At 45.5% G+C, this 16,363-nt stretch overlaps 1 protein-coding gene across 1 annotated transcript in view; it reads left to right on the plus strand.

The window, feature by feature from the left end:
- The window catches only part of LOC143294750 (zinc-regulated GTPase metalloprotein activator 1-like), a 44,260-nt gene extending 29,425 nt beyond the window's left edge, over positions 1–14,835 (plus strand). Inside the window, exons 9-12 of the mRNA XM_076606213.1 lie at positions 501–561; positions 4,211–4,345; positions 9,408–9,531; positions 14,052–14,835. Coding sequence (XP_076462328.1) covers positions 501–561; positions 4,211–4,345; positions 9,408–9,531; positions 14,052–14,113 — 382 coding nt within the window. The 3' untranslated portion in view covers positions 14,114–14,835. The remainder of the gene's footprint in view (positions 1–500; positions 562–4,210; positions 4,346–9,407; positions 9,532–14,051) is intronic.
- The last annotated feature ends 1,528 nt before the right edge of the window (positions 14,836–16,363 follow it).

Below are 16,363 nucleotides of genomic sequence, written 5' to 3' on the forward strand. Positions count from 1 at the left end.
TTCAAAGTTCATTATGAAAGAGTCTTGTAATTGGCTGTTCAAAGTTCATTATGAAAGCTAAAACATTGAGAGTGAAAGAAATTACATCACACAATTATGCATGTAAACATTTACGCATGCACACATTGACTTGCACAGATACACACACACATGTGTGCATGCACATACATGCACTTATTCTTTCTGTCACTCTTTCTCTCTCTCTCTCTTACACACCCACACACACACACACACACACACACACACACACACACACACACACACACACACACACACACACACACACACCCCGCTGTTCACCCCTTACCTTTCAATTGGTTGCTTTTTCCCTCCTTGTACATTTTCATCATTTCTTTTGTGTATTAGTTTCTTCATTCTCACAAAAAAGATCCTTGTACATTTTCATCATTTCTTTTGTGTATTAGTTTCTTCATTCTCACAAAAAAGAATGTTAGAAATTATACTCAAATTATTAATGCCACTAATTTCCTTTTCCACAGTATGGAGCATGTATTTGGAGAAAGGGGGTTTTCCACAACTGATGTTCACATCCTTGACAAGGTGAGCTACACAGTTTGAAACAAGACATGTATTTGGAGAAAGGGGGTATTCCACAGCTGATGTTCACATCCTTGACAAGGTGAGATACACAGTTTGAAACAAGACATGTATTTGGAGAAAGGGGGTATTCCACAGCTGATGTTCACATCCTTGACAAGGTGAGCTACACAGTTTGAAACAAGACATGTATTTGGAGAAAGGAGGTATTCACATTATTGACAAGGTGAGTTACACAGTTTGAAACAAGACATGTATTTGGAGAAAGGGGGTATTCCACAGCTGATGTTCACATCATTGACAAGGTGAGATACACAGTTTGAAACAAGACATGTATTTGGAGAAAGGGGGTATTCCACAGCTGATGTTCACATCATTGACAAGGTGAGTTACACAGTTTGAAACAAGACATGTATTTGGAGAAAGGGGGTATTCCACAGCTGATGTTCACATCCTTGACAAGGTGAGATACACAGTTTGAAACAAGACATGTAAGATACTTGTGTCTGTGGTGTTCTAAATGTACATGAACTTTGCTGAAACAAGGTTCATGTAGATTTTATAGATTTTACGAAAAAGGTGCTTGAGACAAACAGGCAGTTTCATACAAAATATTGTTATGAAATCCTCTTCCCCACAATGAGTGTAAAGAGTATTTTTGAATCTTTGTTTATTTAAGAATGGAAATGTTGATTATGTGTAATTGTGTGTTTCGCAGTTGTGTGTGTATTGGCATGTGTATGTTGCATTTGCATTTGTACATTTAACCGTATGTAGATGTGCGCATATGTATGTATCATATATAAACATTTAATGTTTGTGATCACACATAGATACATAAGTATGTGTTCTTCATGCTTTCAAAATGAAAAAGACACACTGCAAGCTCACTGAGCGGGTCCCTAGCTTGTTCTAAAGATTTCTAGTACAAATGCATAAAAAGAAGAAGAAAAAAAATGTGGTATGGACATTTCAATTTGACATTAGGATTGTCTGCTACAAAGGAGAGTAGTTCCCCTTTGTCAGTCCCTGGCCCAGTTACCCAGATGATTATGACTGGAACTAAGGTAAACCTGCCTTTGTATGTGTGTTGCAGTGCAGGTCTGAGTGGACTGCAGTATCACAGAGACCCTCTGGAGGTAGTCTAGGACCCTCTAGAATTGTGACCACAAATAAAGACCCTGAGATTCCCCCAATTTTTTTTTTTTTTTTACTGATGAGAAGCCCTGCTGTTTGCCTGAGTTTCAGTTTCAGTTTCAAGGTGTCAAAGTGTGAAGACTGGTCCATGTGCACTACACTTCATCTGCTGAGTTGATGTGTGACTGGTCATCTGCTGAGTTGATGTGTGACTGGTCATCTGCTGAGGTGATGTGTGACTGGTCCATGTGCACTACACTTCATCTGCTGAGGTGATGTGTGACTGGTCATCTGCTGAGGTGATGTGTGACTGGTCCATATGCACTACACTTCATCTGCTGAGGTGATGTGTGACTGGTCATCTGCTGAGGTGATGTGTGACTGGTCCATATGCACTACACTTCATCTGCTGAGGTGATGTGTGACTGGTCATCTGCTGAGGTGATGTGTGACTGGTCCATATGCACTACACTTCATCTGCTGAGGTGATGTGTGACTGGTCCATATGCACTACACTTCATCTGCTGAGGTGATGTATGACTGGTCCATATGCACTACACTTCATCTGCTGAGGTGATGTGTGACTGGTCCATATGCTGAGGTGATGTGTGACTGGTCCATATGCACTACACTTCATCTGCTGAGGTGATGTATGACTGGTCCATATGCACTACACTTCATCTGCTGAGGTGATGTGTGACTGGTCATCTGCTGAGGTGATGTGTGACTGGTCCATATGCACTACACTTCATCTGCTGAGGTGATGTGTGACTGGTCATCTGCTGAGGTGATGTGTGACTGGTCCATATGCACTACACTTCATCTGCTGAGGTGATGTGTGACTGGTCCATATGCACTACACTTCATCTGCTGAGGTGATGTATGACTGGTCCATATGCACTACACTTCATCTGCTGAGGTGATGTGTGACTGGTCCATATGCTGAGGTGATGTGTGACTGGTCCATATGCACTACACTTCATCTGCTGAGGTGATGTATGACTGGTCCATATGCACTACACTTCATCAGCTGAGGTGATGTATGGCTGTGCATTGTTCTGTTTTATCTCCATGGTTTTGGACCGGTGCACCACCTGAGTGGTTAAAGGGTAGGACTTTCAATCTGAGGGTCCCAGGTTCGAATCCTGGTCACAGGACCTGGTGGGTAAAGGAAGGAGATTTTTCCGATCTTGCAAGTCAACAGATGTACAGACCTGCTAGTGCCTGAACCCCATCAAGTGTATTTGTAAGCAGAAGATCAAATATTCACGTTAAAGATCCCGTAATCCATGTCAGTGTTCGGTGGGTTGTGGAAACAAGAACATACCTGGCATGGTCTGTGAATGTAGAGTGTAACGACCATGACACTGTAGACATGTACATGACTGACTCCCCCCCCCCCCCCCCCCGCCCCCATGGTCTGTGAATGTAGAGTGTAACGACCATGACACTGGAGACATGGACATGACTGACTTTTCTCCCCCCCCCCCCCCCCTCCCATGGTCTGTGAATGTAGAGTGTAACTACCACGACACTGGAGACATGGACATGACTGACTTCCCCCCCACCTATGGTCTGTGAATGTAGAGTGTAACAACCACGACACTGGAGACATGGACATGACTGACTCCCCCCCCCCCCCCCCCCTGGTCTGTGAATGTAGAGTGTAACAACCATGGCACTGGAGACATGTACATGACTGACTCCCCCCCCCCCCCCCCCGGTCTGTGAATATAGAGTGTAACGACCATGGCACTGGAGACATGTACATGACTGACTTCCCCCCCCCCCCCCACCTGGTCTGTGAATATAGTGTAACGACCATGGCACTGGAGACATGTACATGACTGACTTCCCCCCCCCCCCCTGGTCTGTGAATGTAGAGTGTAACAACCATGGCACTGGAGACATGTACATGACTGACTTCCCCCCCCCCCCCACCCCCCCTGGTCTGTGAATGTAGAGTGTAACAACCATGGCACTGGAGACATGTACATGACTGACTCCCCCCCCACCCCCCCCCCCCCCCCCCATGGTCTGTGAATGTAGAGTGTAACAACCATGGCACTGGAGACATGTACATGACTGACTTTTCCCCCTATGGCTTGTGAATGTAGAGTGTAACTACCACGACACTGTAGACATGTACATGACTGACTTTCCCCCTGTGGTCTGTGAACTGAGGTGTAACTACCACAACACTGTAGACATGTTCATGACTGATTTTTTCTCCCATGGTTTGTGAATCTAGAGTGTAACAACCATGACACTGGAGACATGTACATGACTGATTTTCCCCCATGGTCTGTGTATGAAGAGTGTAATGACCACGACCCTGGAGATGTGTACATGACTGATTTTCCCCCATGGTCTGTGTACGAAGAGTGTAATGACCACGACCCTGGAGATGTGTACATGACTGATTTTCCCCCATGGTCTGTGTACGAAGAGTGTAATGACCACGACCCTGGAGATGTGTACATGACTGATTTTCCCCCATGGTCTGTGTATGAAGAGTGTGACGACTACAACCCTGGAGATGGAGGGCAGTGTGGACAGAGACCAGTTGGATGGCTTCATCCAACGTCTGCTGTGGGAAAAGAATGTCAACAGCGCTGAAGGGAAACCCTTGGAGATCCTCCGCTTGAAGGTGAACCACTGCAGTCACCACTGTGCTAGCTTTCTAATTTCGGTCTTCCACTCCTTCTGGGCTATAGGTTGTCAATGAGAGACTTTTAGAGTCCAGGCTGGGTGAAGACATTGAGTAGTAATCTGGATGGCTATTCATTCAGATGAGACAATAAGGAGGTCCTGTGCGTAGCATGCACTTTGTGCACATAAAAGAACCTGCAGTTAAGTACATGCTGTCTCTGGGTCAGGAGAGCAGCACCAGCGTCACACAAAGAAATCTGTTGGGATGAAAGAGTAATCCAGTACCATAGGATACAATACAACGCAGTACAATACATTTCAATGCAATGAATATCCTCAAAACAGGGCTTGTTGTGTCAGGGTGCCATAGCGATCAGTTGTGGGGGTGTTTGCTGTGACAGGTTGTCATAGCGATCAATGGGGGGTGTTTACTGTGACAGGTTGTCATAACGATCAGTTGTGGAGTGTTTACTGTGACAGGTTGTCATAGCGATCAGTGGGGGGTGTTTACTGTGACAGGTTGTCATAGTGATCAGTTGTGGAGTGTTTACTGTGACAGGTTGTCATAGCGATCAGTGGGGGGGTGTTTACTGTGACAGGTTGTCATAGCGATCAGTTGTGGAGTGTTTACTGTGACAGGTTGTCATAGCGATCAGTTGGGGGTGTTTACTGTGACAGGTTGTCATAGCGATCAGTTGTGGGGTGTTTTCTGTGACAGGTTGTCATAGTGATCAGTGGGGGACTGTTCACTGTGACAGGTTGTCATAGCGATCAGTGGGGGACTGTTTACTGTGACAGGTTGTCATAGCGATCAGTGGGGGACTGTTTACTGTGACAGGTTGTCATAGCGATCAGTGGGGGAGTGTTCACTGTGACACGTTGTCATAGCGATCAGTGGGGACTGTTCACTGTGACAGGGTGTCATAGCGATCAATGGGGGAGTGTTTACTGTGACAGGTTGTCATAGCGATCAATGGGGGGTGTTCACTGTGACAGGGTGTCATAGCGATCAATGGGGGACTGTTCACTGTGACAGGGTGTCATAGCGATCAGTGGGGACTGTTCACTGTGACAGGGTGTTATAGCGATCAGTGGGGGACTGTTTACTGTGACAGGGTGTCATAGTGATCAGTGGGGAGTGTTTACTGTGACAGGGTGTCATAGCGATCAGTGGGGAGTGTTCACTGTGACAGGGTGTCATAGCGATCAGTGGGGACTGTTCACTGTGACAGGGTGTCATAGCGATCAGTGGGGAGTGTTTACTGTGACAGGGTGTCATAGTGATCAATGGGGACTGTTTACTGTGACAGGGTGTCATAGTGATCAGTGGGGAGTGTTTACTGTGACAGGGTGTCATAGTGATCAATGGGGAGTGTTTACTGTGACAGGGTGTCATAGCGATCAATCGGGGGGTGTTTACTGTGACAGGGTGTCATAGCGATCAATGGGGGAGTGTTTACTGTGACAGGGTGTCATAGCGATCAATGGGGGAGTGTTTACTGTGACAGGGTGTCATAGCGATCAATCGGGGAGTGTTTACTGTGACAGGGTGTCATAGCGATCAATCAGGGAGTGTTTACTGTGACAGGGTGTCATAGCGATCAATGGGGGAGTGTTTACTGTGACAGGTTGTCATTGTGATCAATGGGGAGTGTTCACTGTGACAGGGCGTTATAGCGATCAGTGGGGGACTGTTCACTGTGACAGGGTGTCATAGCGATCAGTCGGGGAGTGTTTACTGTGACAGGGTGTCATAGCGATCAATGGGGACTGTTCACTGTGACAGGGTGTCATAGCGATCAGTGGGGAGTGTTCACTGTGACAGGTTGTCATAGCGATCAATGGGGAGTGTTTACTGTGACAGGGTGTTATAGCGATCAATGGGGGAGTGTTTACTGTGACAGGGTGTCATAGCGATCAATGAGGGACTGTTTACTGTGACAGGTTGTCATAGCGATCAGTGGGGACTGTTCACTGTGACAGGTTGTCATAGCGATCAATGGGGACTGTTCACTGTGACAGGTTGTCATAGCGATCAATGGGGGACTGTTCACTGTGACAGGGTGTCATAGCGATCAATGGGGAGTGTTCACTGTGACAGGGTGTTATAGCGATCAATGGGGGAGTGTTTACTGTGACAGGGTGTCATAGCGATCAATGAGGGACTGTTTACTGTGACAGGTTGTCATAGCGATCAATGGGGACTGTTCACTGTGACAGGTTGTCATAGCGATCAGTGGGGACTGTTCACTGTGACAGGTTGTCATAGCGATCAATGGGGACTGTTCACTGTGACAGGTTGTTATAGCGATCAGTGGGGGAGCGTTTACTGTGACAGGGTGTCATAGCGATCAATGGGGGACTGTTCACTGTGACAGGGTGTCATAGTGATCAATGGGGACTGTTCACTGTGACAGGTTGTCATAGCGATCAATGGGGGACTGTTCACTGTGACAGGTTGTCATAGCGATCAATGGGGGACTGTTCACTGTGACAGGTTGTCATAGTGATCAATGGGGGACTGTTCACTGTGACAGGTTGTCATAGCGATCAATGGGGGACTGTTCACTGTGACAGGGTGTCATAGCGATCAATGGGGGACTGTTCACTGTGACAGGGTGTCATAGCGATCAGTGGGGGAGTGTTTACTGTGACAGGGTGTCATAGCGATCAGTGGGGACTGTTCCCTGTGACAGGTTGTCATAGCGATCAGTGGGGAGTGTTTACTGAGACAGGGTGTCATAGCGATCAATGGGGGACTGTTCACTGTGACAGGGTGTCATAGCGATCAGTGGGGGACTGTTCACTGTGACAGGGTGTCATAGCGATCAGTGGGGACTGTTCACTGTGACAGGGTGTCATAGCGATCAGTGGGGACTGTTCACTGTGACAGGGTGTTATAGCGATCAGTGGGGGAGCGTTTACTGTGACAGGGTGTCATAGCGATCAGTGGGGACTGTTCACTGTGACAGGGTGTTATAGCGATCAGTGGGGGACTGTTCACTGTGACAGGTTGTCATAGTGATCAGTGGGGGACTGTTCACTGTGACAGGGTGTCATAGCGATCAATGGGGAGTGTTTACTGTGACAGGGTGTCATAGTGATCAATGGGGACTGTTCACTGTGACAGGGTGTCATAGTGATCAATGGGGAGTGTTTACTGTGACAGGGTGTCATAGCGATCAATGGGGGAGTGTTTACTGTGACAGGGTGTCATAGCGATCAATCAGAGTGTTTACTGTGACAGGGTGTCATAGCGATCAATGGGGGAGTGTTTACTGTGACAGGGTGTCATAGTGATCAATGGGGACTGTTCACTGTGACAGGTTGTCATAGCGATCAATCAGGGAGTGTTTACTGTGACAGGGTGTCATAGCGATCAATGGGGGAGTGTTTACTGTGACAGGGTGTTATAGCGATCAGTGGGGACTGTTTACTGTGACAGGTTGTCATAGCGATCAATGGGGAGTGTTTACTGTGACAGGGTGTCATAGCGATCAATGGGGGAGTGTTTACTGTGACAGGTTGTCATAGCGATCAGTGGGGAGTGTTTACTGTGACAGGGTGTCATAGCGATCAATGGGGAGTGTTTACTGTGACAGGGTGTTATAGCGATCAGTGGGGACTGTTTACTGTGACAGGTTGTCATAGCGATCAATGGGGAGTGTTTACTGTGACAGGGTGTCATATCGATCAATGGGGACTGTTCACTGTGACAGGTTGTCACAGCGATCAGTGGGGGACTGTTCACTGTGACAGGTTGTCATAGCGATCAATGGGGGACTGTTCACTGTGACAGGTTGTCATAGCGATCAATGGGGGACTGTTCACTGTGACAGGGTGTTATAGCGATCAGTGGGGGACTGTTCACTGTGACAGGTTGTCATAGCGATCAGTGGGGGACTGTTCACTGTGACAGGGTGTCATAGCGATCAATGGGGAATGTTTACTGTGACAGGGTGTCATAGTGATCAATGGGGACTGTTCACTGTGACAGGGTGTCATAGCGATCAATGGGGAGTGTTTACTGTGACAGGGTGTCATAGCGATCAATCGGGGAGTGTTTACTGTGACAGGGTGTCATAGCGATCAATCAGAGTGTTTACTGTGACAGGGTGTCATAGCGATCAATGGGGGAGTGTTTACTGTGACAGGGTGTCATAGTGATCAATGGGGACTGTTCACTGTGACAGGTTGTCATAGCGATCAATCAGGAAGTGTTTACTGTGACAGGGTGTCATAGCGATCAATGGGGGAGTGTTTACTGTGGCAGGTTGTCATAGTGATCAATGGGGACTGTTCACTGTGACAGGTTGTCATAGCGATCAGTGGGGACTGTTCACTGTGACAGGTTGTCATAGCGATCAATGGGGAGTGTTTACTGTGACAGGGTGTCATAGCGATCAATGGGGGAGTGTTTACTGTGACAGGGTGTCATAGCGATCAGTGGGGACTGTTTACTGTGACAGGGTGTCATAGCGATCAGTGGGGAGTGTTCACTGTGACAGGGTGTCATAGCGATCAATGGGGAGTGTTCACTGTGACAGGGTGTCATAGCGATCAATGGGGAGTGTTTCTCTGTGACAGGGTGTCATAGCGATCAATGGGGACTGTTCACTGTGACAGGTTGTCATAGTGATCAGTGGGGGACTGTTCACTGTGACAGGGTGTTATAGCGATCAGTGGGGACTGTTCACTGTGACAGGTTGTCATAGCGATCAATGGGGAGTGTTTACTGTGACAGGTTGTCATAGCGATCAATGGGGAGTGTTTACTGTGACAGGGTGTCATAGTGATCAATGGGGACTGTTCACTGTGACAGGTTGTCATAGCGATCAGTGGGGGACTGTTCACTGTGACAGGATGTCATAGCGATCAGTGGGGGACTGTTCACTGTGACAGGGTGTCATAGCGATCAGTGGGGGACTGTTCACTGTGACAGGGTGTCATAGCGATCAATGGGGAGTGTTCACTGTGACAGGGTGTCATAGCGATCAGTGGGGACTGTTCACTGTGACAGGGTGTCATAGCGATCAATGGGGGAGTGTTCACTGTGACAGGGTGTCATAGCAGTGAGCGGAGAGGATCGAAGGATGGTGGTGCAGGGGGTGCACGAGCTGTACGACGTCCAGTTCACCACTCCCTGGGCATCCACACAGAGGAGAACCATCGTCGTGTTCATAGGTCAGCTCTTTGTTCTGGATGGTTTGGTTTGGTTTGGTTGGATGGTTGTATTTTCTTATAGCACTGATGTGATAATGTTGGTCCTTCATTTTAATTTGAAATGTCTGATTGTTTTGTTTGGTTTGGTTGGATGGTTGTATTTTCTTATAGCACTCATGTGATAACTTTAGTTTTTCATTTTAATTTGAAGTGTATGTATTAATTCATTGTTGTTTGTTTGTTTTCTTGTTGCACAAATATGGTAATGTTGATGTTGACTTTTTTTTTTCTTTTTTTCTTTTTTTTTTTTTTTGAATGAAAGTTATTAATTTTTTTTTTTTTTCCTTTTTTTTCCTTCTTTCTCATTGTGCACCTACGATAATGTTGACAATGTTTCTGGGCATGAAGTTTTCATTGGCATCAGCCTCACTGGTTTCCATTCTGACTGACTGTCAGTGACAGAGCATATGTCAATGTGTATGGCAGGGTGGTATCACTGCTTTCCATACTGACTGTCAGTGACAGAGCATATGTCAATGTGTATGGCAGGGTGGTATCACTGCTTTCCATACTGACTGACAGTGACAGAGCATATGTCAATGTGTATGGCAGGGTGGTATCACTGCTTTCCATACTGACTGTCAGTGACAGAGCATATGTCAATGTGTATGGCAGGGTGGTATCACTGCTTTCCATACTGACTGACAATCAGTGACAGAGCATATGTCAATGTGTATGGCAGGGTGGTATCACTGCTTTCCATACTGACTCAGTGACAGAGCATATGTCAATGTGTATGGCAAGGTGGTATCACTGCTTTCCATACTGACTGACAGTCAGTGACAGAGCATATGTCAATGTGTATGGCAAGGTGGTATCACTGCTTTCCATACTGACTGACAGTCAGTGACAGAGCATATGTCAATGTGTATGGCAAGGTGGTATCACTGCTTTCCATACTGACTGACAGTCAGTGACAGAGCATATGTCAGAATGTATGGCAGGGTGGTATCACTGCTTTCCATACTGACTGTCAGTGACAGAGCATATGTCAGAATGTATGGCAGGAAGCTGGAGGAGTAAAAAAAAAAAAAAGCAGGTACACTACAAAGCAGAACAAAAGGAGCTGTTTATTATCATCAGTAAAGGGTATTTCTATGATGCATTACTGTAGAGCACTAAACAACAAAAGGAGCTGTTTATTATCATCAGTAAAGGGTCGTGAAACACGATGGAAAAACATCGGTGAAATACCCACACTTGAAGGCCACAGACTATTTTACAGTGGTAGAGAGGACAAACACGAACATGGAGTAGGGTTCCTGATCCACAAAGACATTGTTAACACTGTCATGGGCTGCCGACCAATATCCAGCAGGCTCACTACCATCCGCCTGAGGGCATCCCCATTCAACATCACCATCATACAAGCATATGCTCCAACATCTGATCACAGCGATGATGAAGTTGAGGAGTTCTACGAACAACTACAAGAAACCCTTGATCAGACACCAAAGAAAGACATCATAGTAGTACAAGGTGACTGGAACGCCAAGATCGGAGAAGACTCCTACAACACCTGGAAGGGCACATGTGGACGATATGGTAACAACGCTACAAATGAAAGAGGTTTGAGACTCCTGGAATTTGCCTGCTTCAACAACCTGAAGATAACAAACACATTTGGACCACACAAAGCATCCAGAAGATGGACATGGCACAGCCCTGGAGGAGATCACCACAACCAAATAGACTACATCATGGTAAAGAAGCGTTTCCAGTCTAGCGTGAACATTGCCAAGACAAGAAGTTTCCCAGGAGCTGACATTGCAAGTGACCACGACTTGGTAATGATGACCTTCAAACTCCAACTGAAGAAAACAAAGAAACAAAGCTTCTCAAGACTGAAGTTCGACCTGGAAAAATTGAAAGATCCTGAAGTACAAGAGGCATTCCAAGCCATGATTGGTGGGAAATTCACGCCACTCATCACTCTCGATGCAGATGACGCTGACCTGGATACACTCGTAAGCGACTTCAACGCAGCTGTGACTGAAACAGCCCAAACAACTCTTGGAAAACAACGCATCAAAAAGAAGCCCTGGGTCACGGACGACATCCTACAGCTGTGTGACAAACGTAGAGACCTGAAAAAGAAAAAGAATGAAGAAGAAGGGGCAAAACAGTACAAAGCAGTTAACACCGAAATCAAGAGAAGCATGAAGAAGGCAAGGGAGAATTGGATTGAAGGAAAATGCCAGGACATAGAGGAAAACCTGACAAGAAACAACAGCAAGAAAGCCTACCAAGTTGTGAAAGAACTTACCAACACAAGGCAAGGTAGAACTATGTCCAACATCCAGACCAAGGATGGAAAATGTCTAACAGAAGAACAAGACATCCTAAAGCGATGGACAGAATACTGCTCAGAGCTATACAACATACAGACCACAGGTGATCCAGCAATACTGAATGTCCCACCAGCCACTGATAACAGTAATCACCCCATACTCCGTGAAGAAATAGAGGCAGCAATAGCAACGCTGAAAAAAGGGAAATCGGCAGGAGTGGACAACATCCCATCAGAACTGATCCAAGCAGGGGGTGAAGTTATGATAGATGTGCTACTGAAAATCTGCAACAAGATCTGGCAAACAGGGGAATGGCCCACACCGTGGACACAATCACTGATCATCACCCTTCCCAAAAAGGGCAATCTCCAGCAGTGTCAAAACTACCGCACCATCAGCCTGATTAGTCATCCCAGCAAAGTCATGTTGAAGATCCTGCTTAACAGACTGAAACCACAAGCAGAAAACATCATTGCTGAAGAACAGGCAGGTTTCAGACCAGGAAGGAGCACAACTGAACAAATCTTCAACTTGAGGTTGCTATGTGAGAGGTACCATCAACACCAACAAGACCTCTACCATGTCTTCATTGATTTTAAGAAGGCATTTGACAGGGTCTGGCATGCAGCTTTGTGGGCTACCATGAATCTGTACATCAACGCCAACCTGATCAGACTGATACAGCACCTCTATGACAAAGCCACCAGCGCCGTCTACCTCAACAATAGCATCGGGGACTGGTTCAGAACCACAGTCGGAGTGAGACAAGGCTGTCTACTCTCCCCAACACTCTTCAACATCTTCTTAGAAAGAATAATGACTGACGCACTGGAAGAGCATGTAGGAACAGTCAGCATAGGCGGCAGAACAATCACAAACCTACGTTTTGCCGACGACATTGATGGACTGGCTGGAAAAGAAGAAGAACTGGCAAGCCTGGTCAAACATCTAGACAAAGCCTCCACATCGTATGGAATGCAAATCAGTGCGGAGAAAACCAAACTGATGACTAACAACACCAACGGCATCAGCATTGACATCAAAGTCAACGACGAAAAGCTTAAAACAGTCCACAGCTTCAAATATCTGGGAGCAATCGTGTCAGATGAAGGATCTAAACCAGAAGTACTCTCGAGAATTGCCCAAACAACAACAGCACTCAACAAGCTGAACACCATCTGGAACAACAAAAACATCGCTCTCAGCTCAAAAATCAGACTGATGCGTTCCCTGGTTATATCAATATTGCTCTACGCCTGCGAGACTTGGACCCTGACTGCAGACATCGAGAGAAGAATCCAAGCTGTCGAGATGAGATGCTTTCGTAGACTACTTGGCATCTCCTACAGAGACCACATCACTAACACGGAAGTGAAGAACAGAATCCAGCAAAGTATTGGACCCTACGAAGACCTTCTGTCCATAGTGAAAAAACGCAAACTTAGGTGGTATGGACACATCTCCCGATCATCTGGTCTTGCCAAAACGTTCCTGCAAGGCACCGTACAAGGAGGCAGAAGGAGAGGACGGCAGAAGAAGAGATGGGAAGACAACATCCGGGGGTGGACAGGCTTGATGCTCGGTGACGCCCTGAGGAAATCAGAAAACCGTGAAGAGTGGAGAGGGGTGGTGGCCAGGTCAGCAGCGGTGCCCCAACGGTCTGAACCCAGACTACGGGAGAGGTGAAGGTGAAGGTGAAAGGGTATTTCTATGATGCATTACTGTAGAGCACTAAACAACAAAAGGAGCTGTTTATTATCATCAGTAAAGGGTATTTCTATGATGCATTACTGTAGAGCACTAAACAACAAAAGGAGCTGTTTATTATCACCAGTAAAGGGTATTTCTATGATGCATTACTGTAGAGCACTAAACACTTTACAATGACACTAAGAACATTAAAAGATACTCCTACTTCTATAAAAACTTACATTAAGATAAAACAATGCCCAATATATCGAAAACACAAGGGCATATACACATAGTCTTATCAATAAAATGCCCACACAAACATACAGTTTGAGCATGTGCACACACACACTCACACATGCTCACACACACACGCACACACTCACACATACACACTAACACATACATGCACATATTACATAATTTTATCCATATGCATACATGTGTTGTGTGATTTTCCTTGCCTCTTCAGTACAGATTGCTTGCTTTCTTGTTGTGCAGGTCGGAATCTGGACCGCAGTGTATTGAAGAAGGAGCTGGAATCTTGTTTGATATCCAGATGATCCGGAGATGTGAAACGAGGTGTGTGGTGGTGGAATCTTGTTTGATATCCAGATGACCCAGAGATGTGAAACGAGGTGTGTGTGGTGGTGGTGGTTGTTTAAAGATGTGTTGCAATCTACATTCTGCTCCTGTCCTTTCTAGCCCTGAGGCTTCGTGCTCCTTCCTGTTACTCGGCCCTGAGGCTCAGTGCTCCTTCCTGTTACTCATTGAGTGGATGCAAAACGTGAACACATTGTCATCAGTGAACTCAGTCTTGTTTGCTTCCATTTCTTTGTTTGTTTTGTGTTTTTTTTGTTATTGTTTTTAAAAATCTTATGACATCTTTGGTGATACAATGGCATCAGCAAAAACTGCAGAGATATCAACAGTAGTATTGACTGAAGTTAATCAAATGTGCATCAAATAAAAGTGAGTGTTGAACAGGAATGATACTTTGTGGGGCGGGTTTTTTGTTGTTGTTGTTTGTTTTTGTTTTTTTACATTTGGTGTTAGATTTTGAATATTTGTGAGATAAAGTGAAAAGGATTAAAAAAAAAATTGTACTTTTGAAGGAGGAGTAGAATGATGCTTAAACCAGCAACAAGGTTGTGTGTGTGTGTGTGTGTGTGTGTGTGTGTATCAGCACATCTGATGTACTGTTGAGATTGATGAAATTATGTTGATATCCTTGCTCTTAATTGTGCATTGTCTTTTGTTTTGTGATTAAATTTATGTTTTAAAATGCTTTGTGATTCTTTCAAGTGAAAAAAAAGTGTGTGTGCTGTTGGTGTGCATGTTTGTTTGTGTGTAAAGAACAGAATGAATTTGATTGTCATGAGATACAAGCCATGTATTAAAAAAAAATGTTGTGTATTTATGATACATTCAGTCAATTTCTTCCAACATAAATTGACCATGGGCTACCAGCATCAGTTGACTTGGAACACGTACTGTCTGTATTTTCTGTTTGTATGTGCCTGTTGTCAGTGATTTCTTACAAAATGTTTTGTCTGCAACCTCCATCAACTATATTGGTGGTCTGGATGCTTATCTTTCAGATGAGATACTAAAATTGTAGTTCCATGAACAGCATGTTGTTAGCATTGATGACAAGCAAGGGTCACTGAATGCATGGCTGACCCTTTTCAATCTCTATGAACAGCATGTTGTTAGCGTTGATGACAAGCATGGGTCACTGAATGCATGGCTGACCCTTTTCAATCTCCATGAACAGCATGTTGTTAGTGTTGATGACAAGCATGGGTCACTGAATGCATGGCTGACCCTTTTCAATCTCTATGAACAGCATGTTGTTAGCGTTGATGACAAGCAAGGGTCACTGAATGCATGGCTGACCCTTTTCAATCTCTATGAACAGCATGTTGTTAGTGTTGATGACAAGCATGGGTCACTGAATGCATGGCTGACCCTTTTCAATCTCTATGAACAGCATGTTGTTAGCGTTGATGACATGCAAGGGTCACTGAATGCATGGGTCACTGAATGCATGGCTGACCCTTTTCAATCTCTATGAACAGCATGTTGTTAGCGTTGATGACAAGCAAGGGTCACTGAATGCATGGCTGACCCTTTTCAGTATCTGGCTCATTAAAACCTGCACACTGAATTGTTCAGTCTGCTGGAGTGATAAGAAACTCTAGGGAGAGCTGGACAATACAAGGTCTTCAGAGAAGAAGCCCCCCTCAGTCAAGTGTTTTGGCCCTTAACTCCTTACACTCTAAGGGGGCCAGGCTGCACCCAGGTCATGACTCCTGGATGCCCTTGTAATGCTGCCTTTTTTCTTATCTGTTTTTTTCCCCTGGTCCTCAGCAGGTTCGAACCCGTGCCTCCAGGGTGGTCGCCACTTCAGGACTGTCACCTTTTCTGGCAGGCGTTTTAACCACTGAGCCGTCATACGCCTGGTTTGAGTAGGGAAATTTAATCCTTATGAAGTTTACTTTCATTCCTCCTCAACCAGATCCAGTTGGAACTCTTTTCTGCTGCTTCTGCCATTGCCTTGAGAGCCTGTGTCCTCTCTCTGCCAGAAATCGACAGCTGTTTCATGAAGCTGTAGACAGCTGTTTCATGAGGCAGTAGGCAGATGCACTCACAAACCCTCTTGCACCAATGTTTTATGAAGCCGTAGGCAGATGCACTCACAAACCCTCTTGCACCAATCTCGATGGTGAGGACTTTGGCTTGGGATTATTATTATTGTGTGAACAATTAATTACCTGTTAATCATAAATCTCTATGGGTATTACTGTCTG

Source organism: Babylonia areolata, chromosome 20, assembly GCF_041734735.1.
Source record: "Babylonia areolata isolate BAREFJ2019XMU chromosome 20, ASM4173473v1, whole genome shotgun sequence".
NCBI lineage: Eukaryota > Metazoa > Mollusca > Gastropoda > Neogastropoda > Buccinidae > Babylonia > Babylonia areolata.